Here is a 27,998-nt window from a genome sequence, read left to right as displayed (position 1 = left end):
GTTACCTCTTCCCCGGACAAACTGCCAGGAGTGCTTGTGATGCTCTCGAAGTCCGGTGAGAAGGCACTGATAGGCGTGTCTGTTGACAGCGCAGACCCCGGAGACGCAGCAGCAAGCGCTGGTGTGGATGTGGCGAGCCTGCTCTTCTTTGAAGGAGTCGTCAAGAGTCCACGGCCCGACGCCACAAGCAAAGGCAGTTCCGTGGGACGGGTCAGCCCACCCTCTCCACTGGGAGAGAGATCAGAACTTTCTTCCAGCTCACTGGATATATCACCTGTCAAGAGAGAACCTAGGCTGACTGTCTTCTTGTTAATGGTGTGAACATCTTGCCTGGTTTGATCATCTTGGGAATATTCATAGTCTTCAAACACATCATCTTCAGCACGCAGTGAGGACTCCCTTCCAGAAATTTCTTCCATGTATCTTGAAGTGGCCCTCTCCATGGCACTACTGACACATTCTCTTGCTATCTTTTGAATTTCAGAGAGATCTTCTGAGGCAGGCTGCTCTTGGAGCTCTTCATCCTGGATATCATGAGGCATTAATTCTTCATCGGCTTGTCTGATGACAGTTATTGTATCCTCTTCTACCTGTGCCTCGTTGGCATCATTTCCTGTTGATGCAAGATGTGGCAGGTACTCAGAACCAAAGTCGTCTTCCAAGAGGGAATCATTATCTGCTGGAGAAACTCTAATATCCACTTCTGGAACAGCAGCAGACAGCAAGGAGAGTTCACTGTCAAGTTTCTGAGATTCCTCAATCAAGTCGGAGTAAGTGTCATCAAAATCATCTTCTTCATTGCTTAGGCGGTAGAAGGCACTTGGACTGGTTTCCACACCAGCAACCGTGACTGGCATTATCATCTCCTCATCCATAATAACATTAGCATTCCCTTCCTGTGCGTCAACCTCACCACCATATATCTCTGGTGACATTGCATCGTGAACAGCAAGGTCTGGAACTTGTGATATCTCCACTTCTGGGATGGTGCTGGCAAGAATCAACGAGAAGTCACCATGTATGTATGCCATGTCGTCTTTTTGCTCAGAATCTTGGCTGTACAGATCCTTTCCTTCTGTGTCACTATCTTCCCTTTCTTCCAGATATAAATTAGTGTCTTGTTCTCTGACCACGACTTCAGGTTGATTCATCTCAGTTTGCTCTTCTGCATCCATTATTGTAAGAGCAGTTGCAATGCTGGTGTCCCTATTCACTTCTTCTTCATGGTCTCGTTCTTCCTCATCTTTGGTAAAACTTTCTGGTTCTGAAGCTCGCTTGTCTTGCTCATGACTGATATCCTCCTCCTCCTCATCATCATCATCATTATCACTATTGTCATCACTGGAATCATCCTCACTTGAGGTGAAATGTTCAGATGCTACAAATAGCTTTGTTGCTGTTGATCCCACAGGCATAACCTCAACTTCAGGAATGATCTGTTTGATGTCTTTCTCTGTTACTTCCTGTGGCTTATCTTCCATATCAGATTGAGTGCTGACAGTTTCATCCTGTTCTTCCTTGAAAACTTCATCTTCTTCTTGTTCCTCAAGATCTTCCCCAGACTCCATGATGAAAGGTATTGCTGTTTCGGTGTACCTGCACACCTGAATTTCTGGAGCAGTTGTCACTGTTGATTCTTGGGGTTCTTGTTTCCTGCTTTCAAGAGTGACTAATTTGTTGACTGCAATTTCATCCTGTACCCCAACTTGAGCCAAGTCTGTGTTGAACTCCGCTCTATGTTCATCCATGTCTGACACTTGAGTGTCAGTGTAGCCCTCTGCTGCTTTCCCATACATGGCAGTTTCAGGCACTTCAGAAATGCCACTGACATTAGCAAAATCATCTGTTTGGAATGATTCATCTGGAGTTGGACTGAGAGTGGTAGATGCAATGAATGATGCAACTGCTTCCCTAACCGTTTTGTCCACATACTCCTTTGCAGATGCATGCAGAGCTTGCTCTTCTTGTAGCTTTTCGTCATCTGAAGTGAAGTCTTCCCAGTGTTCAGCATCATCTTCTTGACTGGACACATCACCTTGTGAGACCTCAAAATATTTATGCTGAAGAAAGGCATTACCATCTTCAAGTTGGTTGTCTTGCTTTTGAGCAGACATGGCATCATCACTGGTGAATATGACATTTTCTATGTGATCTTCCGGTTGCTGATCAATTACAACTCCAGTAGTGGTAAGCTCACTTCTGATGTTTCCGTGATCCAGTTCAACATTTTCTTCCAACCTATTTGGTTCATCTGAAGTGCCGATGACCACAATTTCACTCTCTTCCTCCATGTGTTTCTCCAAATCTTCTGTATCTCTTATCCCTTCTTTATGTTGGATGTCCACTGCCTCCGATGGAAAATCATTAGCCAAATTATCATCTTCATTGTCACTTGTGTGCTGAAGGCTCTCAGTAAGGGAAACAGTCACACCATATGAGCAACTGGTATCTGTTGCTCCATCAAGGTCATTTAATGTGTCTTCTTGTCCGCTTGTGTCATTTGGCAACTGGTCACTGTCATAGATGGCTCCCGTAGATACTGATGGAGATGCTTCCTCCATCAACACATCTTGACTTCTAATGATGGCTTCTTCACTATGATCAAAAGATGGTCCTTCTCGATCTCCTGCTCTTTCGTACAAGGTTTCCCCATTTTCAAGAGCAACTGAATTACCTGCCCTGGTTTCCACTAACTCTGCCACGGTATCATCTATGCTGCCCAAAGAGCGACTGCCCTCAAAGTCGAATGGTCCTTGACTCAAAACCTCTGAGTCCTCCTTCTGTGAAAAAAGATTCTGGCTTTCATCCTCTTTTTCCATGCTTGGCCCTTGAGAGGGATAAAACATTAGAGAGACAGCTGCATTCTCATTTTGAGCACCTTTGGTGGTTGATTCATAAGGCACTTGTTCTCCTTTCACACTGACTTCTCTGGTGAATTCCCCTGCAGCCATATCATTGGCAAGCATGTCAACAACTGCATTGTCCACTGGATCTGGTAGTTGGACTGGTTCTTCCTCTTCTTCTGTGGTGAATTCCTCAGCAACCATATCATTTGCAAGCATGTCAACAACTGCATTGTCCACTGGAACTGGCACTTGCATTGGTTCTTCCTGCTCTTCCATGGTGAATTCCTCAGCAACCATATCATATGCAAGCATGTCAACAACTGCATTGTCCACTGGAACTAGTACTTGGACTGGTTCTTCCTGCTCTTCCGTGGTGAATTCCCCAGCAATCATATCATTTGCTAGCGTGTCAACAACTGCATTGTCTACTGGAACTGGTACTTGCACTGGTTCTTCCTGCCCTTCCCTGGCAAATCCCTTAGAAACCATGTCATTAGCAAGCATGTCAACAACTGCACTGTCCACTGGAATAGGTACTCGCACTGGTTCTTCCTGCTCTTCCATGGTGAATTCCTCATCAACTATATCATTGGCAAGCATGTCAACAACTGCGTTGTCCACTGAAACAGGTACTTGAACTGGTTCTTCCTGCTCTTCAATGATGAATTCCTCAGCAATCAAATCATTGGCAAGCACGTTGACAACCGCATTGTCCACTGGAACTGGTACTTGCACTGGTTCTTCCTGCTCTTCCCTGGTGAATTCCTTGGCAACCATATCATCAGCAAGCACGTCCACAACCGCATTGTCCACCAAAAAAGGTACTTGCACTGGTCCTTCCTGCTCTTCCCTGGTGAATTCCTCAGCAACCATATCATTGGCAAGCATGTCAACAACTGCATTGTCCACTGGAACTGGTACTTCCACTGGTTCTTCCTGCTCTTCCGTTGTGAATTCCTCAGCAACCATATCATTGGCAAGCATGTCAACAATTGCACTGTCCACTGGAACTGGTACATGCACCGGTTCTTCCTGCTCTTCTCTGGTGAATTCCTCAGCAACCATATCATCGGCAAGCATGTCTACAACTGCATTGTCCACTGGAACTGGTACTTCCACTGGTTCTTCCTGCTCTTCTGTTGTGACTTCCTCAGCAACCATATCATTGGAAAGCATGTCAACAATTGCATTGTCCACTGGAACTGGTACATGTACCGGTTCTTCCTGCTCTTCCCTGGTGAATTCCTCAGCAACCATATCATCGGCAAGCATGTCTACAACTGCATTGTCCACCAAAATAGGTACTTGCACTGGTTCTTCCTGCTCTTCCCTGGTGAATTCCTCAGCAACCATATCATTGGCAAGCATGTTAACAATTGCATTGTCCACTGGAACTTGTACATGCACCAGTTCTTCCTGCTCGTTCCCAGTGAATTCCTCAGTAACCATATCATCGGCAAGCATGTCTACAATGGCATTGTTCACCGGAACTGGTACTTGCAATGACTCTTCTTGCTCTGCAGAGGATCCTGTTTGTTCTCTATAGTCCTTGGAGTCAGTAATGTCCAAGAACATGTCTGCAGCAATGTTTTCTGCTACTACATTTGCCATGTCATTGCTGCCCTGACTTTCAGCGTCATTCAGAACATCTTCTGCCAGCATGTTGGCTACCACATTTTTGACACCACTCTCCTCATTCATCTCTAGTTGGTAAGCTGTGCCATTGCTTGTAGTTGTCTGCAGACTTGACAACAGTTCTTTGGTATGTTGGTCATTTGCATCAACATCAACCAAGTCCTGATTATCACGAACTGCATCATGATCTATAGTTGACTGGCTGGCATGCAGAGCTGCTTCTTCCTCAGATATCACATTCTCTGTTTCATTTTGGCATTCATCAGACAAAATGTCTTCAGCAACGGAGTCTGCAACCACATTTTCAACAGCAATTGCAGCTGCAAAGAGATCACTGTCAACTTCTACATTCCTTGCAACTGTCTCACTCTCATCTTCAAAACTCACAATCAGTTCATTTGCATTGAGTCCTTCTGCATCAATTACAACATCACTGATGATGGAATAATTCTTATAAGAGTCATTATCGATCATGCTAATGAATTGTGGGTTAGGCATTACGTCCTCAGCCATGCCTGATGATGTATTTGTCAAACCCATGCCAACATGCATGTGATCATCATTAGCATTATTTCCTACACCTAAAGATAGAAGCACATCAGTATCACTATCATTTTCATTTTCAGCTTTTACACTGTCATTACTAGCATCACTGCTCTCCTCCCCAATGGCATCAGAGCCGAACTCCAGTCCATGCGCAATGCCCAAACCTCCCTCCAAGTTAACTTGCCCATCATCTGTTATCACATCTTTGGCACTTTCCAAATCCTGATCCCCTTGTGAACTCTCGACGGATCCCTTCACCTCCACCTCTACTGACCCTTTGCATTCAGAGGACTGCTCAGTACCCTCCCAGGAATCTAACTCACGGTACCCGTCCCCATAATTACTGAGGAAATTTTGAGCCTCTGCTGTTTCCCCAACAATGTCCTGTGATTTCACAGTGGATGAAGCTTCTGTTGCCTGAGCACTATCAATCATGAAAGGTTCCTCATTAACAAACCCATCCAACATCACCCCTTCATTCTGCCTGTTATTTGAATCTATTGGGCTATCACTACTATAATCTACATCCACATTAATTTCATCTTCATGACTGGTGCTTATCACTGCCTCATAAGAACCCATACTACTATCTGCTGTCATCTGCTCAGCAATAACATTTGACACGACATTAGTTACCTCTTTATTGTCTGCAGGTGTATTTTGGAACCCAAGCATATCTTGATCACTTACACCACCGTTTTGCTCAACATTTGCAAAAACTGCAGTGTTGGTCTCTCCCTCTTCATTTCCATCTGACTCTTCATCTGACATTTTTTTGCATGATGCATTAGGGTCATGTTCATTTGTTATTTCTTTATCAAGAATTTGATTATTGGTCACCTGGTATTCAGCATTGATATTTTGATAAACGGTGGCTACAATGCTTTGAGCAATGACTTCTGGGATTGCATCCCCTGTATCTGCATCACTGCTATCTTGTCGGTGGACAAGATCAGTCGATTCACTTACATCTCCTTGCTCTGTATCTTGCAATACATCTCTTGACTCATTCTGATTGCCTATGTCATCTAATTCACCAGAATCTTCATCTGACTCACTCCTCTCATCTATGGACATGAGACCAACTTCCTTTTTCAGTGTTCTTCGTACTGCCGTGAAATGGATCTGATCACCATCTTGCCGTTCAGCATCAGTCAACATATCTTTGGGTATGTTTGTCTGCTCTGGTGACAAACGATCATTGACAGTGTACTGCTCTGTCGACAATTCAACCATGATATCATCAGGAGACCAATCATTGTGGATTTCATCATCCATCTCATCCATCTCTTCTTCATTGACATTTCCAGTCTCTGATTCAGTATCGGTACTCTCCTGATCAGACATGTCTTGAACCATGACATCAACCACAGTATTTCCCTGACCTTCACTGGGCAGAGTGTTGTCTCCCCGAATCATGTCATTGGCAATCACATCAGCCACAACATTTTCCACTTCTCCCACATTTGACTCTCTTCCCTCAAGTTCTTTCTCTGCATGTGATGGTACAGTCACAGCTTGACCGACATCAAATACTACAGAGGCAGAGGAGCTGTTTCCATCTTCATTTATCATGTCACCTGCAAGCATGGCTGCAACAGAATTCTCTACAGATTGATCCTTGTCAGAGTCAACTTGTCCATCTTCAGCTTCATTTACCATGTCATCTGCCAGCATGACTGCAACAGAATTCTCAATATATTGATCTTTGCTATCATAAAGTTGCCTCTCTTCACCCTCATTTAGCATGTCATATGCAAGCACAGCTGCAACTGAATTTTCAGAATGTTGATCTTTCTCAGGAATCGCAGAGGTGATATCTAAGATATCTGCATGGACTTCAATACTGCTGACAGGAATGATATCTTTGTGGGGTGCTGTCATTTCAAACTCCTCAGGGATCTGCGAATGAAGCAGATCTGAACTTTCCACCTTAACCTGCAGGTCAATGTCTACACTCTCTGTGTTTCGCATCACCTCATCTGTCAACATCTCGGATGCTAGCATGTCTGCAACAGCATTGCTTGTCTGTTCCTCTGCCTCTTCTTCTTTGGTCTTATCAATCTCCCCACTTTCACTCAGATCTGTGCTATGAACATCACTGTCATGTCCAGCAGGTTTTTCCATCTCAATACCACTGCCAATATCATCACCATGTAAAATCATGTCTGAGACCAACGCATCTACTACAACATTTGTAATTGGAGCATCATCATGAGAGGGGCTCTTCCTACCACTTTCCTCAAGCACATCATCACTATTGATGCCCAGTGGTTGGGTTTTATCTAGCAAACCATGATGAGTGGCATCAGGCTCACTCTCAAGGATGTCAGATGTCTGATCAGAAGATTCTCCCTCAACATGTTGAGCAAGCAATTTATCTTCTTCAGAACCGCTTGGTTCTTCATCTGCAAACACAGCATCATCATCTCCAAAATCATCTTCATAAACTTTCTCCTGTATACCTCTTTCACTCTGCTCCTCCTCAAGGAAGGAAACTCTTGCTGAAAGCTCGTCAGCATCAATCTCCTGGCTCTGTCTCCTCAAGTCATCATTCAAGTCACTAGAGTCACTGAGAGAATTTCTGGGAGTCTTGGGAAGAGAAGGCACTTCCTCAAGAGCAGCAGATGAGGTATCTCTCCTGTCATCGTCAGTCTGCTCTTCTTCAACAACACTATTGGCATGAGGAGAATTTGAGTTTGTATCCCTATTCTGAGAACAATCTTCTGAGGCATCCAGCAGGCTTTTTGCACCTGAGAAAGACTGGAACAACTCAGTGGCTGGCTCATGAGTGATTTCTTCCTGTTTTTCTAGTTGAACAGCTTCTGACATCTCTGGTTTGGACGATGCTTTGTCACTGTCATGAGAAAGATCTGGAAAGCCTCCAGATGTTTCTCTCATCATGGGAATATCTCTTTGCTGGTCATCAACCAAGTCAGAAACTACCTCACCTTCCTGAACTTCACAGATATTTGCTTCTACTAAATCAGCCTCAGGAACCTCAGTGGGCCCTGACGGTTCACTAGACAACAGCTTGTCACCAGATGAAGGTGATGTAGCTGGTGGGGACTTCAGGAACTCATCAAACGAATTCATACCAAAAGCATCCAGCATAGCAGGGTGTTCTGTAGCACTAGTACTAGGAGGTTGGGACCCTGGGACAGATTCTGACTTAATGATAGAGAATGGATCATCATTACGATTGGAATCATGTATTTTAGAGACCTCAACAGAATCTTCTCTCTCACTTTGTTCACCAATCACATTGCTATCATCAGGAGTGCCTGCAATATCAGGAGGCTCTGATGCAACATGTGAGAATGTATCCCCCTCAGAAGTCCCAGGGGAGCTGAGAAATTCATCAAATGAATTCATTCCAAATGCATCTAGACTAGCTTGATTGTCTTTGGAGCTGGAAACAGGCGGTTGGACACTCGGGACACAATCTGAAACGGCTACTGAGAATGGATCAGCAGGCATCATGGAAGACTGTACTTCCTCAACTGGGTCAACAGATGACACCTTTTCTATTTGTTGATTTTCAGGAATATGAATCACAGTTGGATCACCTTCTGCAAAATCTGACTGCTCTACGGCACCTTCAGGGCTCACACCAAATGTTGACTGCTCAGTAGATTGAGGGGACTCTGCAACCTCATCAAATGAACTCATGCCAAATGCATCCAAGTCAGCCTGGTGCTCTGTTGGATTGGTCAGAGGAGACTGGGCACCTGAGTCTAGGAATGGGTCAACCTCAACAGAATCTTGTTTTACCTTGGAAACTTCATTAGCACTAGCACTTACAGCCGACACAAGTGCAGACGATGGCATTTCATCAATATCACTACCAGGCACTGTATCAGGAACTCTGTCTTTATTAACACCACCTGTATGCAAGACAGCATCAGTTGTGATGCTTTCTTCACTGGCTGAGAAATCTGTGGTTGGAACTGATTGCACTCTGTTAGTCGGGACAACGTCCACTGTGGTGTCTACAACTTCGGCATTAGAAGAAGCAGTATGCCCAGAATGAGAGTCAAGCGATGACTCTGCAGCAACATCATCATTAACATTCTTTTTGCAATTTTCTGTTGGCTCTTGCTCTGGAAGGCCCATGGCTGAATTATTGTCTTGTTCATTTACAGCATGCACATCATCTTCTTGCATCTCCATCTTACTATCTAGTGAGGATTGTTGCTGTACATCTGCCTTTGATGCGTCATTGTCAATTTGATGTGCTCCAAACTCAGAAACTCCTACACTATCAACATTTAAGCTAAAGGGATTGTTTGTGTGACTTTCATGACTTGGTGAAGTTGAAAGAGAGTTTGAATCTAATGTAGAGAAAACATCATCATTTGTTGATGGCCCTACTACAGGTATGTGAGCATCTGTACTTGTCAGGCAGGGATCAGAAATTGAAATTGAGTTTTCATCTGCACTAGACTCTACATCCTGCATCATGCCAAAGGAATCACTGAAGCTCAAGACTGGGTCGGATTTAGTGAAGGCGGACTCATTTGTCTGGGTATCAGAGTTCCCTCCGAAAATGTCATCAATACTTTGACTGGATTCAATATTTGAGTGTGGAATATCAACTCCACTAGAATGAGACGGTTCTGAAAAACTTGGAAGATCATCAGATATTGCTATGGGTTCCATTACTGGACCTAAGAGGTCACCTGTTAGGGATGCAGCGGGGAATGCATTATCTGTGGCATCATATCCACCTGGGGGAGGTGCAGAAGTAGGACTAAGGAGATCGACTAGGCCTAGGGGTGAATGTGGCTCCTCACCAAAGGGATTACTAGGGCTGACAATTTGATCTGATACTGATATAAGATTATTACTTGACAACTGATCAAATGGATTACTCGAGCTCGAACCTAACTGGTTTCTTGTCGGTACCTGATCATAGTTACTGCTTGAAAATGGGTCTAAGGCTAACCCGAATGGGTCATCTTTGTTCTCTGAAAATCCACCAAAACCTGTATCATCAACACTGGACAGTGGGTCAAATGGGTCTTGCAAGGTGTTAGACTGACTTTCAGGGTGAAGGCTAAATGGATTATTTCCAGTAAATGTGTCATTTGCTGAGGAAGCAAAAGGGTTAGCTGCCTTGGAAACTTCTGTGGCTGTTGGACTCAGAGGATCAAAGACTTCCATGTTTACTTTAGATTCATCATGTATTAAATCAGCAGTGTGAATTTCATGCTTATTAGCCTCAAGTGTGTTGCCTTGATTATCCAGAATTACCTTGCCATTGCGCTGTCTGTCAGACACATCATTAGCATTGTTCACATTACTCGAAAACTCATCCGCTCTCTCCGTGAGCGCACTGTCCTCTATTTCATCCAGTTTGCTGTCACTATCATTCTCGATATCAAGTGTCCTCAGGAGGTTCTCCACGAGTGGCAGGGCCACCTTCCGTGATGCTTTCCTGTTCTGCTGATCGAAGGCACTCAAACTGGCAACACCAGAGTCTAGTCTCTCAAGGTCCAACACGGAGCCCTGCAGTCTCTCCTCCACGGTCTCTCTCAGGTCCTGGTCCTCAGAGTATATTGCTAATTGTCTATTGCCCTCAAGGTCTATCGTCATGACAATGTCCATGTCCAACCCCATTTCTTGGCAGAAGTCCCAGAGACAATCTCCCAGATCACCTCTGTTCAGCACATCCTGAGAAGACAAATGGAAAAAAAAAATTCATCAAGACTTCACATTACAAATATGACAGGACATGGGACAAGGCAATGTTAAGCACAAGAGCATGGATGACCAAGATGGAATTCATTTTCTTGCAATGGTTTGCTCTTGATTATGCATGGTATCATCACCTACAGTAACTGATTTCTTCTTATTTGATCATGTAACACCTATAAATAAAAATAACGCAATTTCGATATAAGGAAAGAAAATTGCCTGTCCCGAGGACTTCTTCATAACGGCAGTCCACTGTAATGCTATTCATCAATACTCAGCTTTAAATACTCAAACATGTGTCTGACAAATAATCTGATGTAGTGTGTAAGTTCGTTTTTCCTTTTTGGGGGACATTGCGTATCTGAGGATTGGGTATGGATGAAATGCAATGATAGAATACTAAAGATTTGGTTTTCTACTACAGTTTCATGACCTTACACTTTGTAACATGTAGGTGTGTGTGTGTGTGTGTGTGTGTGTGTGTGTGTCTAACCCTACACAGTGGCCGTGGGAAGTTTCCAAATACAATCTAAACTAACCACTGACAGACAGAAATAGAACACATCATGTTCGACCAGTGCAGCCAACGCAAATTCACACAGCCAGCGCAGAAGTGTGTCATTTTGACACTTCCTGCAGACTTGGGCATCATGGGAAGGTTGACCTTAGACACATGACAAGAGCTGTGGTAGGTCCAAGGACTCCACCCTGCTCAGAGTGTCAATACTGGATAGGAAGATCGATATCCCAGGCATACTTCAGGTTCGCGGGTGATTGTCAACAAAACACCTGTTCGTGTGCTATCAATACCCAACTGCAATGTTCAAGGCATTATCCTATACAGTAAATATATGTTGTTTTTGCTACCTTTTTATTTCTAAGATTTGAAATCACACCAGTTCCTAAAATTGCACAATTTTCTTGGCACTACAAAGGTGTCATAAAAATACAAACAAAGCACTACAACAAATTCAAGAACAAAAACAAAAACAAAATACCAAGAAGAAAAGATCACCTGTTGGTGCAGCTCTCATGTACCAGTACACCAATATCAATGCATACACAGGATATTGAATGACCAGGACAGGGGATACATTATCATTATTATTTTTTTATATATTTTTTTTGAAATAAAGGCTTCAACATCCAACATACTATTTACATAATTTGTATATATGCCACACATTATAATCCATGATCTGGGTAGTGCTATGCAAGTGTATGAATGACAAAGGTGACTATCAATTTCATTAATTACCTCTCTTTAGCACAGCCAAATAGGAAGGAAAGTCAGTATAAAATATTGGCTGTATCCACTTCCCATACGTGGCATATCAATCCTAAAAGCATTCATAACGAATGTGCTGCATCATTGTATTACATTGCAGTTCTCACCATAAAAGCTTGCAAGGACGTACACTGTACATCATCAGCAAAAAAAAAAAAAAATGATTGGTTCACATACATCCAGCATTTAACGAAATCCATGACAGGGCAAACTTTTCAGTCTTACTTCTGTAGCAACTGAGTATTTGGCAAAAGTTAGATAGCCATGAAACATATGGAAAACACACAAACACACACATACAAATCCAATTCTGAACTTGGAAGTGATCCAGTACGTTAATCTATACATCAAACGCCTGTTAAACCACACAGTGGACATGGGTGACGTGGAGCCTCTGGCATAATTTTACTTTTTTTCAAATACATGTTCCTTCTGCCAGCATGTTATGCAGCAAGTTTTGTTGTTGTTTTTTTTCATTTCTTTTTCAAAGACTAAAGCAAAATATAACAATAACAGCATCAACATAAATGCCTTGATGAAAGGGCAAGTCCACCTTTATAAACAGGTGGATTGAGAGAGTGCAGCAATATTTAACAGTAAAACACATTGGTGAACGTTTGAGTAAAATCGGACAATCCGTTCAAAAGTTATGAATTTTTTAAGTTTTAGTTTGGGGATTGCTGGATGTGAAGACTACTACAACTTGTGATGTCATATGTGTAGAACGATACACAGAAAATATTTATTAAAAAATCAACATAATTTCACTATTCTCACATGACGAAAGAGCACATGGCTTGCCTCTTTCAGAAGGAAGGGTGAGTAATATTACCCTTAGCATATAGCATGTCAGTTACAAGCTAAGGGAATATGTACTTTTTTCATGAAATGAAATTTAGTGTAATTTTCTTTATATTTTCCTTACATTGTTCAATGCATATGACATCATCAACTCTAGTAGTCTTCTCATCCAGCAGTGACTAGACAGAAACTTCAAAAAATTCAAAACTTTTTCACGGATTGTCCAATTTTCCTCAAACTTTCACTGATGTGCTCTACTTATATTGCTGCATAATCTCAATCCACATGTACGTGGAAATGAAGGTGGATTTGTCCTTTAAGCATAATCAACCTGGATCAGCAGCTATTCAAGTTTATTCACTGGTCTCTCTCTCTCTGTCTAGATACAACAAGAAGCCTATTCATATTGCTTGTAAAAACTTTTTGACAAGCTCTGTTCTAAATTCAATTATATACAGCGATAACAGGAAGCCGTTGGTAATGAACGCGAGGTGTAAACTAGCTGTTAATTGTTTTCTGGGATGCAGACTGTACAATAAATGCATATATGTGAGGTCACACGGGGGTCGGGTCATTGTGTTCCTATTCAAAGTAGTAGCAAGATAGCCAGTAAACCTTTAGTGAAGATTGTATGTTTCATGTCTTCGTGAGCAGTAAGAAAAATTGCAAACCTTGCTCACGTATTACATTGCATGGAGCTACGGCAGTGATGCATGACTTCATTCAAAATGGCTCTTTTTTAATCTCTCAAAATCACTACCACATTGCATTCTTTTGCCAAAAAAGGGACGAGGCCTGTATTTTGAATGGGGATATTAAAATTGGGTTCAAGTTTTGGGCATTTCATCTTCAAGATGACCTGCAGTGAACATGTTTGTATGCTATAGATACAATGTATGTACAGAATACAAGAAAATGATACAGTATTATTGGAGTCTTTCTGGTTAACTTGCTTGGGTGCCACAGCAAAATTCACTCCGAGGGAAAGAGCCTGATGCTCATTGCTTGTCGCTCTCAAAGAGGTCTCGCTCGCTCTACAGTTCTATATCACTTCCTGCTATATCCATATCAATATTTTGACAGAACTTGTGTTCCTTGACATTAAACCTTTATGAGCTCAGGCACTTAATATAGCTTAAACTTGCCAAGCTTTTGCATCAGCATTCAGCATTCCACCAAAACTCGACCCAGTCATAGATTACTAAGCCCACATAGGTGTAGCAATGTGCCTCAGACCAACAGGAAGTTCATGGTGAGGCAAAGGGATGAGGAGGATTAGCTAATCTCTATTCATTGACAACTGAGTATATCTGTGTCAATTGCCCCCACCCCAGCCCCATCCCCACCGCCCCCCCCCCCCCCCCACAAAAAAAACAAAAAAAAAACAGGAAAGGTTTTTAAAAAGGCTTCAATGGAGCTATTGTTTGTGTGTTTGGCAGGGTCACCTGTTTGTAGTCTAGAGTGGCAATAGCTGTCTTTAGGAGGTTGTGGAAGGGTTGAAAGTTGTTCTTACCTGCAGTGAAAGGGTGATTGAGCTGAATCCGACCTTTGTCGTTGAATTGGACACAGCTTTGAAGTCCTTCCTCAGGATCTGAGGGGTGGTCAAACCTGTGGGCATCATCAATGACAAAAGAAATTGTGAGTCATTGGAAAATTGTCAAAAGAATCATGTCTTGAGTTCTGACTAAGTATACACAATGAAATACTGTAACTGCATAACAGTATGCCCATGGTTTTCGTAGGATTATGCTTGGGAACTCATTCATAAATGTATGGCATATGAAATACTACAATAGTGAGGTTTAGATCTGCAACACAAATGCTATAAAATGGTGATCTGCACATTGTTTCCGTTGTCCTACTCAGGGGCCTGCATCATCTCAGTGTTTGCATTGCAGTTCGATCTACAGCTCGCAAATATTTCAAGTCAACAGCCAACATCAGCACACTGAAATGAAAGCACCCCAAAGCTAATACTCTTTAGACAGGTACTAAGAGCTACGATATGGGCAAATTTTGTAAAAATCTGTCTTTAAGAAATTTGTAGGTGTGTTTAGCTACGACACATGGCTGCTTATCGTGTGTACACACTTCATACATGTACATGTAGTCCTATGTGGCTAAGATAGGTGTGCGAGGCAGCATATTACTCACGTAAGTGCAGTTGAAAGGGTTAGCATTTTTGCAAAGGTAAAGGGTGGTTTATAGTTATGAGCTAGATATTAGGGTAAAAGGTAAAATTTGGGTTATACAATATGTATCCATGAAGTTATTAAAACTTTATCAGTAGGACACACCCACCTGCAATAATCATGCACCTGTAGAATATCTTCAATCAAATGCATCACTGGCACATGATGTTCTTATAACATGATTTCCCCTAGCATGTTCAAAATTACAGGTATTGAGTCACATACTAGATGTAGTAAACAGATATGTGGAGGTCTTCTTTGTATGGTTGTGTGTATGTGTGTGTGTGTGTGTGCATGTGTGTGTTTGTTTGTTTTGGCATGAGAGAGTAATAGAGAGCATTAATTTAAAGTTAACTGCTGCTGCTGCTGTTACTTCAACAAGGTTGTGAGAATGTTGCAAATTATTCAGTCTTTCTCAGGGCTAGCCATTACTCAGCCGCAATCTACAAGGCCTCCCACGAACAGACAGGTGACATTACAATAGATCACATTCCAAGAATGCCACATGCTCTGTTCGTTAAATTGTGCATTATATACACTGATTGAGAATGGGTAATACATCAAGGAAGCAATTGGGGCAGTCTGTCATTTTACCCACTCAACACATCCTGTGCATAATGGATTAGTATATCTGCATGCCTTAATCACAGATCGACTCATAAGCTCATTGCATGACACTTGTTCTACAAATTCAAACAGTGGTGGAATATAGACTCAATACAGAATATAGTAATTGCTGTTAATTCATTATGACCTCCTCAGCCAAACAAGAGTGTCATATGAAATTAATCATGAATATGAATAATGGCATCTTACTGACAACACCAAGATAACTGAAACTCTGACCTTTCTGTTGCTCAGTTTATAATAACTTGTGAACGATCTCCACTCTTTGGCAACTACATAATGGCTCAAGCAAGTATGATTATAAAGCATACCAACTGTCATGATATCAAAATTTGACTAAAGATATCACACTTATCAATCGATTTCCTTTCTACTCATCTGAATGTAAAATAGCCAACCAGACCTTTAAAGGTAGGGGATACCTTTTACAGACCTCCCAAAATGCAGCAAAACATTAAATATGAACCTCAGGGGACTTGCTTAGGCCACTGCTTAGAAATTTGGAAGTCAACAGTTATCTAAAATTTGAATAATGCACAAAACTCAACTACTCAGTAGTTCTGTGTGTCAGCCACACTTAAGCCTTTTTGTTGCATTCTTCTGTATTTGTAATCTATAAACACAAATCTAACAGTACAAGAGCTGATGTAATAACATATAGAGTGTGTGGTAAGAATGTATATAGAAATGTTTGTAAGTGTTGATGAACTTTCTTCACAAAATATACATGATGGACACACATGCAGTACATTGGGTCTGCAAAGGTAGCCTAGTAATGTACTGGAATTTACGGTGAGCCCCGAAAACAATTCAATTCAAAATCTAACCGTCAAAAAAATGTACTAAATGTTACCTTCCACTTTCAATACTTTATGGGAGTTTCTAAAATGATATTCTCTTCAACATACCACTGTATTTATACAACTCTTCATTTAAGGCGTGCAAATGGGATTCCCTACCTTTAAATGCATCTGCAGAACATTATCACAGTAGGATTGGGCGGTGCATAAATTATGTTGTCATACTGCATACACATCACTATCAGCATACACATCACATTATGGCAATGGCACCCTTTGAAGTACGAGGACACACTGAAGACCAGCACTGCCCGTCTCTTTCTTCTCCCCACCCCCCTCCCCCCATGTTCCTTTCCTGAATTCCTTCTCACAAATCGGAGATGAAATTACGCTAAGTCATGTGACAGTGCGGCATGCATTACGTCGTTGATTGGCAAGGGATTGTCTTTCGAGCGTCGCGAAGCACAATTCACAAGAAATTGTCTCATAACATTTCACTTTGCATCCACAGATCAAATGTAGCCGAGCTGGTTCGCACTTCCCCTTGAATAATATATTATTGGCTCAAATCCCCCTCTCCCTAATATCTCTCCCTCCCTTCCCTCCCCCCCCCCCCATCCCCCACCCCCACCCCAAAACATTCATGCTGCTGCAGATTCAATATTATGCTGGCGTTCAATTACATTGCACCACGTACACCCTGTAAATGTTTTATAATGGTACCATCGTGGGATTACTCACATAACAAGTTTCATTTGCCCCATTTAATTGTATGCATGTCATAAAGCAATGGTAGTAAAGTGCAGTCTAGGTTTTCATCTGAATGTGGTGCTGTCGATAAATGTGTGCAGTAAAAATTTTACAAACTGCTCCAAAACTGTGAGCGAGCTTCTACATCACCTACTGTAAAGAAGAAAAAAAAATGTGCCACAGACTATTTGTGCAAAGTGAAATACATTTAGCATTTGTAAACCTGCAGGCTCTACTATTAGAATCCTTCTTTTTCTACTCCACCTGAAAATTCTGTCAAAATAGAAGGGTTTGCGTCACAGTTCCATTTTCCACTGACATTATTTAAGTTACCCTCATATTCTCTCCCCACAATCGTATCTATTTTTCAGATGTGCAGCAATCGAGGATTATGATAACTTTTTTGGATTAAGAGACATTTCACTTGTTGAACACCAACTGCCTCATGGGTGTGAGAGTACACAAGACCAGTCCGAGCCAGACATGAACGTGTTTGATACCCTTAGTCAATGTTGACAGCTCTGTAATATGCTGAATGACTAATTCGGTAAATAATGATCCATTTCCTTCGTCTCCCTTTGCATGGAAAAGAGGCACGGAGCCACGACGCCGACAAGATCCTGTGTAGATATGGCAGAGCAGAAGTCTGCTGACGGCCATTTGCTCACATGCTCACGTCAAAGTCCTAGCTACCATACACTGTGTGTACATGTATGTATATATACCAGATACTCGATGTTTTGATTTTTAATAAAGTGCTTTTTTGGATTAACCATAATTCCACTACTTCATTACTCAGTCACAGCAACCAGCTTAAACCATGTACTGATCCACAGACTCACAATCCATTTTATACATAGATTTTGTACAAAAAATAAAACAAAAAAAGAACCCCTGTGCGATTATTTGTGAACCACATTAGCAAAGCCAAAAATCCCTGCATATCTTATAGTGCCATGAAAGTCATAGATTACCAGGCGATTAAGATTATGATTCATTATCAGCTGGGCCCAAGGAAGTACAATGTCTCCTGATAGGTTTGATACATGTACTGGTGCCCCTGGGACAGGGGTGTTTAAACCTGGACCCTGCCCAAATGATAGCAGAGTCCATCGGAAAGAAACTTATCTATAGTATGGCCAGAGTTTCTGAAGCACGCCTTCGTTGGCAGGACTGTATTGATCAAAAGGTACCTCATCATACTGTAATTTACACAGTGGTTGCATGTGCTATACAACATTGTGGATACAGAGAAAGCCATAGCATGAGGTCATCAGATATTCCATACTATGACGTATAAAATCCACAGCCTCATTTCTTATCGCTCTATCTATCGATCAATCTATGGCAGAGTTCCAGAAGTCATCTACTGTTGCAAAAGAAAAATACAAACATACAAACACTGCCCTCACAACAAAACCAACTCAATGTGAAAGCTCTGATGATGCAACAATGACCTGATTGGACGAGAAGGCTTATCAAATCAGGTTACAATGAAAGCTGCGCTTGGATTTCCGAATCCTATCTCCCATTATGACTTCCTCTGACCCGAGCACGACGCACGAGTCACGTCATACCTAAACTCCAGGTTTGATTCTCTCGCTTCCTATCGGAGAAACTGAAATGCGTTCACACGAGTGAGGTATGTCATAAATACAAACAACAAAATGGCAAAACTTTACTTATTTTTTTGTGACAGATGTTTATATGAAGACTTCATTTATGTTTGCAGTCAAGTGTAAGGAGGAACTGCAGATACGATTATGACGTCGGCTTGTTTAATATAAGATACAGTGTATGTGCACAATATTCAAATCTGTCTTTATTTGTTGTTGTTGTTTTACTGCAAACATACAAGCTTTAAAATCTGTTTCAATCATTGCAGGCATTGACATCATTAGTCATTGTTATGTCAGGCAACCATGTAACCTATCTTGTTGCAATGAATCTTTGTAAGGTATTGTGAATGCCATGACTACAACAGGTCAGCAAACTGGTTTATGGATCTGCTTTCACCTACAATAACCATATGTTCCAGATATAGCATATATATGAAAAACACTGCCATCTATGATTCACTGTTTTAAATGTTTGCAAAATTTCTTATAACTTTACTAATAAAAATGCATAAAGAAATCTCATGTTTTGCATTTGAAACATTGATACCCACATACTTTCTTCGAGTCAGTTTGGAGACAAAAACTTGCCAATTCTTATAGCCCTATTCATGCATTTATAACATACGTCCATGGATTTTTCAATTACCCTGGACGATCTGTAATCACTAAATCAGTGCAATTTCAACAATTCCAGTGTTTCCCTTCATTCAATAAATCTTTGTGTACATTGTCAAACAATTTGTAATTCTGCACTTGTAATTCATTCATGACTATACACGGCTGTGTAAACAAGATGAATGACCCCGGAATTTGTGGTATTTGGAGACTGGTGAATAGAAGTCGTATGATATTTCAGTGAGATCAAAAGAAATAGCAAGGACAGTTTTATGGCAATACATGGATGGCATCTAGTATTTACATGTGTCATAGCTTTGGTATGCTGCTGACTTGGGTGGAATATTTTCCATGACCTTACTTTCTGCTCAGTGAACTTTAACAATTTCTAGTTCAATAAAGGGACTGATGATTCCACAAATTATTGATGACAGAACATGTACACACACACATGCATTAATCATAATATCATTTACATCCTGGATGAGGTTCATCTGATTGGTGATTTCATGGAAATATGTTCTTCTTTCACAATCATGTAAAATCCTTTTGTACCATAGTGCAGTACAAAATAATTTTTACGTGATTGTGAAAGAGGAACATATCTCCAATATCATTTGCAGTTTTAAAGGAAAAAACTTATTTCTCAAATATATAGGATCCAGTTTGTAAACTTTCACAAAAACTCAATGTATGTTTATACAGATATGTTCGAGCATTCTGTTGAAATATTTTAAATATTTGACTATAAAGTAAACCTCATCTTGCTTACCATATCACACACAATACAGTGTACGGTACATGGATTTTATCTATTCATACAGACCAAAAATATTTTGTCACCTCCATTAATGTATGACTTGTGTAGTACATGACACAGACTTGCTAATGAACCGATACAGAGATTACATTGTATTTTGTTTAGCACCCTACAATGCATCAAAACCTTTTGGGGAAAACTTGGATTTTTCACTTCGTGCCTATAAATATATTCACAGCTAGTTTAGTCAACGCGTACAAGTGTGTTATATTGGAAGGGAATGCTCATCACTTTGTGTTCATGAGAGAATTTCACAACTAACAAAGAGAATACTTGGTACTGCAAAGCTTCCTCATTTTGATATTAATTTATTTAAGTCACTGTATAAGAATTATGTGTATCTTATAGAAAATCTATATTTAAGGTAAGCCCATATAGCAACTTTAATAGTTGATGGTATATGGTAAAACAAACTGATGATGTACAATACCAGAAACAGCTGCAAAATTATTATTGCAATCTTGCTTTGACTGGATGGATCTTGTGTGCGACTAATTTCAGCAAAGGAGAAAACCAAAAAATTGAAACATAGTAATTAGCTCAGAAGGCCCAATGATCTATACCACAGATGTTCCATTAGGCCCTTTATCAAAAAAAAAAAAAAAAATTGATATACATGAACATACATATGCTAGTAAAGCTAAGAGGGCTCTGGTACATTGTTTGGGGTAACTTGATTGGTTATGATGAAATGGTAGTTTAATTTTCACTTTATATGTACATAACACCAATGGGAAACAGTTCATCAGTTTCTAAGGGAGGGATGAAAATCAACCGCTGTTTATGAGCTGATGTGTATAGTTGAAATTGTGACCTGCTGTTATGAATGGTACCATGACATTTGCTCCTGCGACAATTGCTCCCATGAAATATCTGCCCGATAAGCCAAACATTAATTCTATCCACACACATACGTTCTCCAACCCTATTCCTATCCTGACATCAAACTAAACCTTACAACTTATCACAACCCTATACCCTTGGAGAAATAAGACCAGAGCAATTGTCGCAGGAGGAAATGTTGTGTCACTGTCATGAATATCCATGTGTTAAGCTTGGTTTGGTAAGCCATAGTAATCCATTAGATGAAGGACAAATTCATAAGAAAGACTGTTACATTTTGTTGTGTTGGGATCTTCACTTCATTTTGTCCTTCTGTTCTTTCATCAGATTCTCATTTTTCTTTCTATTGAACAAAAGTCAAAATATCATAACAGCCAGATGAAGACAAGTAGATACATTTGACTATATGGCTTATTGTGAAAAGAAAACAATCTGATATGCATCTGGAAATTTTTACTGGAAACATTTTGCACATTTGTAGTAAAAAGAGCAATTTAAGACTTTTTGTAGGTGCTTGTGCTCTATGAGATTACACAGTGTTGCAAAAATGCCATGACATGAATTTCTACATGCAGGCAGGACCACACTGATAAATTATCCTTCCTATCATAAAGTGACTAAAGATAAATTACTAGAAAGTAGATACAGCTCTGCATATGATACATCAAACCCACTGTGTAGTATAAAAAGAAAACATGAATTAGAATGAGATCAAGACTTTCGCCAAGTCCACCATTATAAATCATCAGTTTCACTGTCCTCAATCTTTTCCCATGTAGTCTATTTACTGTGAGACTGAGTTCATATTATGTATTAAAGGAGATTTATGGTTCTTGAGTATCATAAACCAAGTGTGTTTACTTTTACTTTTCATTCATACAGTAAGTCGACGCAATGGTAGACATATATACATTATTTTGTATCTTAATCCATGATAAACATATTGTGCTGATATCCCCCTCCCCCCCCCCCCAACACACAAGGGGAGGATGGAAACTCCTGTGTAAAGTCTATATTTCATGACGTCAATAGTGACAGATACTGTAAAACGAGAAATGTTCGCGTGCATTTTAATTTCGCGAATTTCGCGAGCGGCAACATTCGCGAAATTAAAATGCATGTGAAATTTTTTGCCTACACAATATGCATTGGATGCCAGTGGCAAGTCGCAAAAATTTCATGCTGCGAGAAAGGCCGTCAGCTCCAATTCGCAAAATATTCATGCCGCGAATATATCATGTTTTACAGTACAAGAAGTCCATCATATATGTATGTATAATGGCTTCCTGTCCATGTTATCCATAAAAGCTATTCATCAAAATCTCTAAATAAAACAGAAACATTTCCACAGAGGAAATTCCTCAGTATTACTTATTCAAACCAATGTACACTAAAAATTTGCCCTGCATTGGGTTGATAGACTAACTGGCATTCACAGAAAATGGAAAATGGAAAATGACACATTTCCTGCCTGATTTTAGTTTGCTTTATCAAATGCTGGAATTACAACTTAAAATGGGAACATTGTGAGTAGTGTCTCCCTTTGAGTGAGCTGTTCTGCACAATGTGTCTTTTACGGTAATCAAGTACTGAATCACTCTTTTTCCCCCAGCGGCATATGCTATACTACATCAACACAGCTTATAACTCATGGTTTTTGACATCAAGATGAGTTCATACAAATCCGAAAATAAAGCTAAATCATGACTAGTCAGTGTGTTCCAAAGTGGACACATAAAAGGTAAAATAGAAAAAAATAATAACTTTTGCAGTGACTTCTCACATGTTTTTCAGGCCTGGATACAATTCAAGAACGACTTGGATTTTTATAAATAAGATGTCTTGTTAATGCCGTGACAGGAAAGTTCAGTGCCTGCATATCTTTAACATTTATCTATTTGTTTATTTATTTACTTTTTTTGGGGGGGGGGGAGGTGAAGGATAAGCAAAAATAGAGGTGATGTCTGCAGTGTGGATATTTTCTATTTTAATCAAAACCACACTAGCATAGTAGCAAGGACAGGATGAATTCATTTTCTTTATAACCACATAATCAATAAAAACATTGAGAACTCCACTGATGCTTAAGTCTCAAAATGACCGTCACACTCTGACAAATTCATTACCTTCATTTGCAGTGCCAGATTCATTTATAATCATGTGTAAGTAAAAAAAAAAAAAAAAAAAAAAAATTGATGGTCCGTAATTCCACTTTAAAGCTGTAACCATTTCTATTTCATTTGCCAGGACAGATTACGACAGAAGAGCAACTCTATATGAGTTAGCTATTAAAATGGCGATACAGTCGGGTTGTTATTAAGACAGACAAAACTCAATATTGGATGCCCAACAGCCAGCCTGCCTGGTGATTGAAAAGTTAATCTAATATGCATGGTCCATAGAGCATCCTTCCTGTGCATAGCCTGGGGCTAGCAAAATCAATCGTACAATCACAAAAAGTAAATATAAAAGAACTGCCTGACGGATGTTAAAGGACAAGTATTAAGTACTTGAGGACTTCAAAACTATTTAATATGTAGAAAAGAAAAACAAATACACAATGCAATATCTAGCTTTTTTTTCCTCTAAATGTATCCTATTTCAAATTCAAATCAAATGTTCAATTGAAGATATCCTCCTTATCAGTCATCATTAACTACTTGCAAAAATGACTAAAAACAATGTAGAAATGTTATAAATATCTCCTTCATGGACATCAGATTGATTGGTAGCATGCATATCAAGAGAATAAGACAAAATGATACACAATATTTTTTGAAATCAATTGCTGTGTACTACACAGTACAAAGTGAAAGAATTTTTCATACATGTGTACCATTTATGAAATGTATCTGTGAACATTTTCACCATGGATCTGTAAGCTGCTATTTGGCACAACGTCAACCCTCATAAATACATTGTTTCAGGCAACAAACTTTACGATCACTTTTTTCCCCTTTATAATAGCACTTGATACTGTGCCAGAATGTGTGGGTCAATGAATGAGTTCGGGAAAAACTTCAACAAAGTCAAGTTGTCTCTTCAACAAGTCAAAAAAAAAAATGACTGGAGATTTTCCAGAGAGATATGGCTTACCACAAGAATATGACTAATATCAGGTATATAAGCAAACAATCACCCGAGTCTCAATTTACCCAGATATCCTCTCTCCACACATGCAAAGCGCATACATATCAGTTACACCAGGCTTAGCCAATCTGAGCCAGTGCTGGGACAAGATTCTCAACATTTGCCAAAGCCACTGCCGGATTTTGCAACAAACAGTACTGAATCACATTAAAGTGACCATGACAGCGCAGCTTTTAATGTTGATGCTGTTCCATGCAAACATGGCTGTGGCACGTAATCCGCATGATGGCGGAAATCCGATGTGGCATTTATGTGACAGCTTCATGACGTTGGATTCTGAGTAATTTGATATCAACATGAAACGAGAAAATAAGATTTTCTCAGAAAAAATGTCCATGTGCTACACTTGTATGACAATGCATTGGATTCTCTGTAATGATGAAATCATGAATAATCATAGAGTTACTACTGATTTTTTTTTTTTTACAATGAATTTAAGTATCACTTTAATATGGGACTAGACATTGACAGATGTACATGGCAACCACCAGCCCTGCCATACAATTGTGCATGTGCTTGTACAGTGCTATCTCTGCAAATAATCACATATGAATTGTATGGAGTACTAATCACATCTAGATTAAATGTCACTAGGCTCAAATTTATGATTATCATCAGAATTGGCAGCTCACATGATTACAGAGCTAAAGAGCAGAATGGTAAAATTACTTCTTGCAGAGAATTTTTACTCTTCATATCCATTGGCATTGTATGGGATTATATCTGAAGGTACATATCATGTTCTGCTATAGACTGGAGCTGTTGCATGGATAATGCAAGACACATGCCTAGAGATATATTCCCAGCACTGTTTAATGCCCATCATCTCTGAGGACAATAATAGTAATGCACAGCTGTTGAGGCATGCAACCAAGGCATAGCCACAAATATCTTTGCTCGCTCATTTTTGCACTCGCAAATTACACATTATACATAATTCACCATTTGCTAAAATGCATACTAAATAACAAACTGCACATCAACATTTATTTTCTGTGCCAAGGTTAATTACTCAGCACAATCCAAATCCTCTGTAAATATAACATACTGAAATCAGAGCCAATATTGAGAAAACTTTACCTCCCAACTTGTGAGGTACTTTTTACTGGTTTAAGGAGCCTTCTACTTTCACTTTCCCTTTTAATAGCATAATATATGCCTACACCACTGTAGATACTGTACAACTGACAGATAAATGTAAAGGGTGGCATAGTTTCTACAGTCATTTTCTTTTTCCATATATTCTAGACAATAAACAATCACAGAATTTGCAGACTTGCGTACTTCACCACCCCTATATTGTGTTGATTGAGAATCTTACCACTTTCATCTTTGTCCTCAATGAGCACATCCATTCTGTCGAAATGCTGCCTGCCAGCCCCAAAATCTTTGAGCACTATTAAACCACTGTTCTAGACACAGCAGCCAGGAACTTCTTGCACGGTTGAGTCGCTTGAATAATATTCCAGAATAGAAATCTACACACTCTCTCGGGAGTGAGCTATGTCCTCGTACAGAACATTTTCCAAATGAATCTAAATGAAGCCATTCTCGTCGAGAGAAAGAGTACCACGGTCTACGATATATGTCCGTACAGCTCGGCACACTGAGTCAGGAATGAGAGATGGTCTCGGCGCAGAAGAATTGTAAACCGCACCGCAGTTTCTGCGGCAAACTTCCTGCACACAACCTCAACTGCCGCCGGCCACTGCTCTCCGCATATGGGGGGAGGGGTGGTGGAGACAAAATAAGGCTCTATCCTGTTCACTCCCACCTGAAAAGAGGGGGAACTTTGATCTGCATGGGCAAACTCTAAAAGTGTCCGTCAGCTCGCCCTGCTTTCCGACTGTGATTTAAAACAAACTCAGCGCCGGACGGCCCCCATGTACAAATGCAGCGGCATACTGATGCATTGTTATTGTTTACTGGGCTGTGAGTCATATATATGGAGAGAGGGAGAGCGAGAGAAAGGGAAAAGGAAAGACATCATGTGAAAGAGAGAGCGAGAGAGTGGGAGGGAGAGAGGCACAGAGGGGTCAATTGATCTATATGAACCGCCCACTCTGATCCAGATTACATGTCATGGACACAGTAAGTTTATTCTGGTCTTATTGTGTCGAACAGTCTACATGCAACACCTCTCATCTTACACAATCCCTGCACATCAATGTTTTCCCTCTTATCTCTGCATTATCATCCCCAACACATTATCAAAAAGCTCTGATCAACGATCATTCTCTTCGAAGGACACAATTTAGGGATTTGCTTCTCCTCGACACCAACAAAAGGCACACGACTGACAAAAAAAGCTGGGTAAATTCCAATCACTCAATGTAAATGTTGAATGAGTAGTCATCACTGGGCAAACATAACTCCTCTGCAGCAGCATTTTAGTTGCTACTATGTGTACATAAATGCATTTTATTGCATATTTCTGCATTCATTTTGACTGTGTAGGCCTATATACCCAGTACACACGACAGTATGGTACCATATTGGGCTACCCCACAGTTAACAGGTGCAAAGGGTGTGGCCATTGGTGCCCTGTAATCTAGGGAGGTGTGACAACATTGAGCGAGGTTTGGGCATGACATCACAATGCCACTTGTGAAGAGATTCTCAAAATTCCCACACATCATGCACACAGTCATAAAAAAAATGACATATCTGGGGCATTCACAGATATGTGTTCACGATGACCGCATGCTAGAAAATTGTGCGGGTGGGTGGTGTTTCATGCCTTTGTTTAGAGTGACTGCCACTCCCCCCTGCATCAGCTATGCGCTGCTTGCATATATGTGTCGCTTACCTGGTAAAAGGCAATGTTCACTGCTTATCAGTAGCCGAGAATAATCAATGAAGGACGCATATAATACACTCATTCAATGTTTGTATGAGTAATCACTTGATAACATGATACCAAATTGCTTGTTTGGGTGAACACAGTGGAACACAAAATATGAGTTTTGTAATTGTTGCTGTTTTTATTTTTAGCTTGCTTGCAACCTTTGTTTTCAAAACCATATCATAGAAACTGATTATCTTCTCTCACAAGTGTACATCCCAATGAGACACATTGTCATGGTTTTACCATGTACACAATTGTTGTGAGAAGGAAAAGCTGGATAGTATGAATACACTGTTGTATTCATAGGATACACAGTACCTGCATGAGTTTTGGTTCTTTATAAATGCTACTTCAACTTCAAGCAATAATTGCATAATAAGCTGGAGTTATGATATTGCAAGGTCTGAAAGCTATGATTGAGTCTCTTTCTAGGTAAGCAAGACATCCCCTTGCACACAAATGCACACACAAACACACACACACACACATACACATAAATGCATACACATCGTAGTTGTTGAATACAGGGGCACAAATTACTACAAGGTTTTATGTACATACTGAATACTAACTGTTCATTTATAGGTATTTTGATAATGCATGGACTGGGGTATTAAAACAGGAGTACCATGGTGAACGGATTCCATGATTTCCTTTTTCTTTTCATCAAAATCCTATTAAAGATTGTAAATCAAAATGGCTATAAAGCTGTGCTGCCAATAAAAACAATAACCAATGGTGAATCATAATTACATTGTACATGTATCAGGCGCAGAATTAATGTACACATAGTAGTTAAAGGGTGTGTACAGTTCTGGACGAGGTGAGGATTTAACGTTTTGCGAGATATCAAAAAAACACTCTATGAGATGTCAAAGGGCATGCAATTCTAAGGGGTACCAAAAGTTTATTTGATGA

General features: G+C 40.3%; 1 protein-coding gene across 1 annotated transcript in view; it reads right to left on the bottom strand.

Moving 5' to 3' along the window:
- The window catches only part of LOC139729264 (uncharacterized), a 48,398-nt gene extending 22,549 nt beyond the window's left edge, over positions 1 to 25,849 (bottom strand). The window contains exons 1-3 of the mRNA XM_071640195.1: positions 25,554 to 25,849; positions 14,330 to 14,424; positions 6 to 10,703 (exon numbers count right to left, since the gene is read on the bottom strand). Coding sequence (XP_071496296.1) covers positions 6 to 10,703; positions 14,330 to 14,424; positions 25,554 to 25,587 — 10,827 coding nt within the window. The 5' untranslated portion in view covers positions 25,588 to 25,849. The remainder of the gene's footprint in view (positions 1 to 5; positions 10,704 to 14,329; positions 14,425 to 25,553) is intronic.
- Between the last annotated feature and the right edge of the window lie 2,149 nt (positions 25,850 to 27,998).

The sequence above is a fragment of the Diadema antillarum genome, unplaced genomic scaffold (genome assembly GCF_040938485.1).
Source record: "Diadema antillarum isolate AM-2024a unplaced genomic scaffold, OU_Dant_1.0 seq00000231_RagTag, whole genome shotgun sequence".
Lineage (NCBI taxonomy): Eukaryota > Metazoa > Echinodermata > Echinoidea > Diadematoida > Diadematidae > Diadema > Diadema antillarum.
Note: the sequence above shows the minus strand (reverse complement) of the source record. Positions and strands in the feature narration are given on the sequence as shown.